General features: G+C 31.4%; 2 protein-coding genes across 3 annotated transcripts in view; one reads left to right on the plus strand and one right to left on the minus strand.

Annotated features, from left to right (window-relative positions):
• The window catches only part of LOC106745246 (ferritin subunit), a 5,318-nt gene extending 3,210 nt beyond the window's left edge, over positions 1-2,108 (minus strand). The window contains exon 1 of the mRNA XM_014620695.1: positions 1,772-2,108. Within this exon, the coding sequence (XP_014476181.1) occupies positions 1,772-1,844 (73 nt within the window). The 5' untranslated portion in view covers positions 1,845-2,108. The remainder of the gene's footprint in view (positions 1-1,771) is intronic.
• A 115-nt stretch (positions 2,109-2,223) lies between these two features.
• Positions 2,224-3,025, plus strand: part of LOC106745245 — a 3,291-nt gene continuing 2,489 nt past the window's right edge. The window contains exon 1 of one of the 2 annotated variants that reach the window (XM_014620692.1): positions 2,224-2,332. In XM_014620692.1, coding sequence (XP_014476178.1) covers positions 2,311-2,332 — 22 coding nt within the window. In that variant the 5' untranslated portion in view covers positions 2,224-2,310. The remainder of the gene's footprint in view (positions 2,333-3,025) is intronic. The other variant, XM_014620694.1, reaches the window with a different exon arrangement.

The following is a 3,025-nucleotide window of genomic DNA, read 5'->3' on the forward strand; positions in this document are numbered from 1 at the left end:
ATACTTTATAAATTCAAAAAGAATATATTGGATACAAAATATCCAATAAACATTAACACCTTGAAAGTAATGTCATATTATTATTGTACTTTATTATAATTAATTATAATTATTATTTATTTTAATTATTATTATAATTTATTATAAATATTATTTATATTACTATTTATTATTATATATTTATTATTAAAATATTATAATTTACCATTCGATATAACTGTTACGTGCAACATATACATTTATATTGTTGAGTGGAAAATTATAATATTGATATAACGTTACTGTGTTAGTTGATATTTGATGGAAAACAGAATATTCTGATTGTTTTCGGATGGTAGTTATTTCTAAAAAAAGACAAATAAAAATAAAATGTTGACAGTTTTTAACTGTTGACATATAAAAGTAATAACTGACTGAAAACTGAGATCTTTTAAATATGATCGAGTAACCAAATAATTCATAATTGTATTTCTTGAGATAGTTTGACCTATATATATATGTATATATATATATATTTTTTTAGATAAGTCTCAATAAATCTAAACGCAACATCAGTATTACGCAGTCTAATGCCAAGTTGGTTTATATATACACACATCGTGCATATTTCAACACTTCCTCGATAAATTGCGCAAGACTCAGTCAGGAGAGGGACAGACTTTATCTACTGTGCATGAACCAGTGAGGGACAAAGGCCAACTAGCAAATAATCATCACATGTTCACTTGTTCTCTTTAAGTTAAAAAGTATATAGATTTTCATAGAATATATATGTCTCATCAAGGTAACAATAATCTATACTTGACAAAATCTATACTTGACAAGTGATTTAAAGTTTTTCTGCATTGTTCTATGTAATTTATATTTATTTGTATGTAATTTATATGTTTATATGTATTTATATGTAAAAAATCTAAATTCTTATCACATATAGACATAACCTCCAAATAGGAACAATATTGTCTTGTAAGTTAATATCATTAGATTCACATATTCATATATTTTATGAGAATTTATATCAAATAAATCATTAAAATAACCATTAAAATAATCATTAAAATATCATACATTAAGAAATAAGTATCACACATTATATATATTTTTGTTACAGAAACTTGTATTCATAGAACACTTACAATTAAGTACTGCGTATAATATATAATATATAATTGTGAAGTTAGAATTGCTTTTTTTCTTTTTAATTAATAGAGCAAAGCTTATTTAACATAGCTGAAAGAAGAAATAGCATAGACGATATTCAAAAGTCTTGCATCTCTCGATGAAAAATAAACTGTTATCCGTTTCATGCATATTACTTTATGCAGAGTCATTCTATTTCCGCGATATGCGCGGAAATTTTGGAAGACGTACGCCTTCTCTATTATATTTGAATTTAAATTCAAGACAGAAAGTTGAAATGTTTCTGCGATGAAATTCCTCCCGTTAGGATAAGACAAAGGAAAATATAAGTTCTTTGTAATTACATATCCTATTGAACTTTCGATGTTTTCATTTCACCTCCTTTTTTCGACCAAGTATTTAAATATGCACGTATTTTATTTCAAGTAAAAATAGTGCAACTATGTAAAAAATAAGTAAACTATAAATAAATTAAAAAAATATATATACTATGTAGAAAATAAACTATAAATATATAAATTATAAATAAATAAAAAATATATATACAATGTAAAAACCAAACAAATAGCAAGATGTGGATATGATGGTGTGTGTATGTACAAGTGACATATCGTCGGTGACAAAAACTTACATTTCAGCCCGTCTCCAAAAGTGCTGCTAACGCAGGCGAGGGCGAGGACGAGGAGAACGCAAGGTAGCTTCATCGTTGCGAATGCGGGGAGGTTATGCGAGGTATCCCCGAGAAGAAAGGTGGTTTCTGGCAAAAATGAACAGTCAGACGGACACGACAGCTCGTTCGTTCGCCCAGAGTTCAGAAGCAACCTTTATACGCACTGGTATAGAAGGCTACCACTTTCGACGACGAAGTGAAAGATAAGAAAAGTGCGATGACTAAACGCGTCTTACGGCCATCGATCACATCGGACAACAATCGGCTGGCGAGCGCGCGACGTACGCACTTCGACCGGTAGCGGGAAGACGGGAGGGGGACGCTGTAAAATCCGCCTTCTGATTCTCCGTTCTTCATATCGGGCAGCACGAAACGAGCGCGCATGCGCGTGCTCCGCCCCCGTCAGCTGACTGTGATTAAGTGAAAAGTCCTATCGCCGGTCGGCGACGTTCATTGTTGGGGAACGTCGAAGCGAGAGTATTCACGTTGCTTCCCATCGAATGTACGCACTTAGCGAGAAAGGTACGTCGAATTCGAATTTAATCGCTAAGTTTTTCGGCGCTCAAACAGATAAGAGAAGGGAATTTCGGTAACTCCCTGTTGTTACGTCTTTTTCGTGCTGTGAATAGCATTCGCATTTTTATCGAACATAACACGCCAAATGCGTCACAAGTGATGTTGCGTAGTGCGTATATAAATTGTTGACTTTCTTCGGGGCGCGACGGAATTACACGGAAAATTTTTATCGTTTTCTCGCGGATCGACCTTTGAACGAATTCAAATCGCTCGCTGCGTCGGATCTTTTTATTTCCATTATCATACTTGTGACTAATGGTGGTATATTGTGATTATTCATCTCACTGATATTTTCCAACAATGTTTCTAAATGAAATTTCATGCTATTGTAGCACTATATTATCGATGCAAAAAAAAAAATATATATATATAAGTACTTTAACTATGAATTATAATTTACTGTTAAAGTAATATATCAAAAGATATGCTACTTAAAAATTAACTGATATTGCAACAATTAAATACAGGATATTATCAAATGTGTTAACGTGTATTATCTACAAATTTATTTTTATCTGTATCATCATTTCGATCCCTTTATCGATACTGCCTCTCAATCATGACAGTTTGCCATGTCTCTTACTTTATTATATTTAAACTGTTTTGCAATCATATATGTATATATTATATATATATATA

The sequence above is a fragment of the Dinoponera quadriceps genome, unplaced genomic scaffold (genome assembly GCF_001313825.1).
Source record: "Dinoponera quadriceps isolate SergipeBrazil2010 unplaced genomic scaffold, ASM131382v1 scaffold1270, whole genome shotgun sequence".
In the NCBI taxonomy this organism is placed as follows: Eukaryota; Metazoa; Arthropoda; class Insecta; order Hymenoptera; family Formicidae; genus Dinoponera; species Dinoponera quadriceps.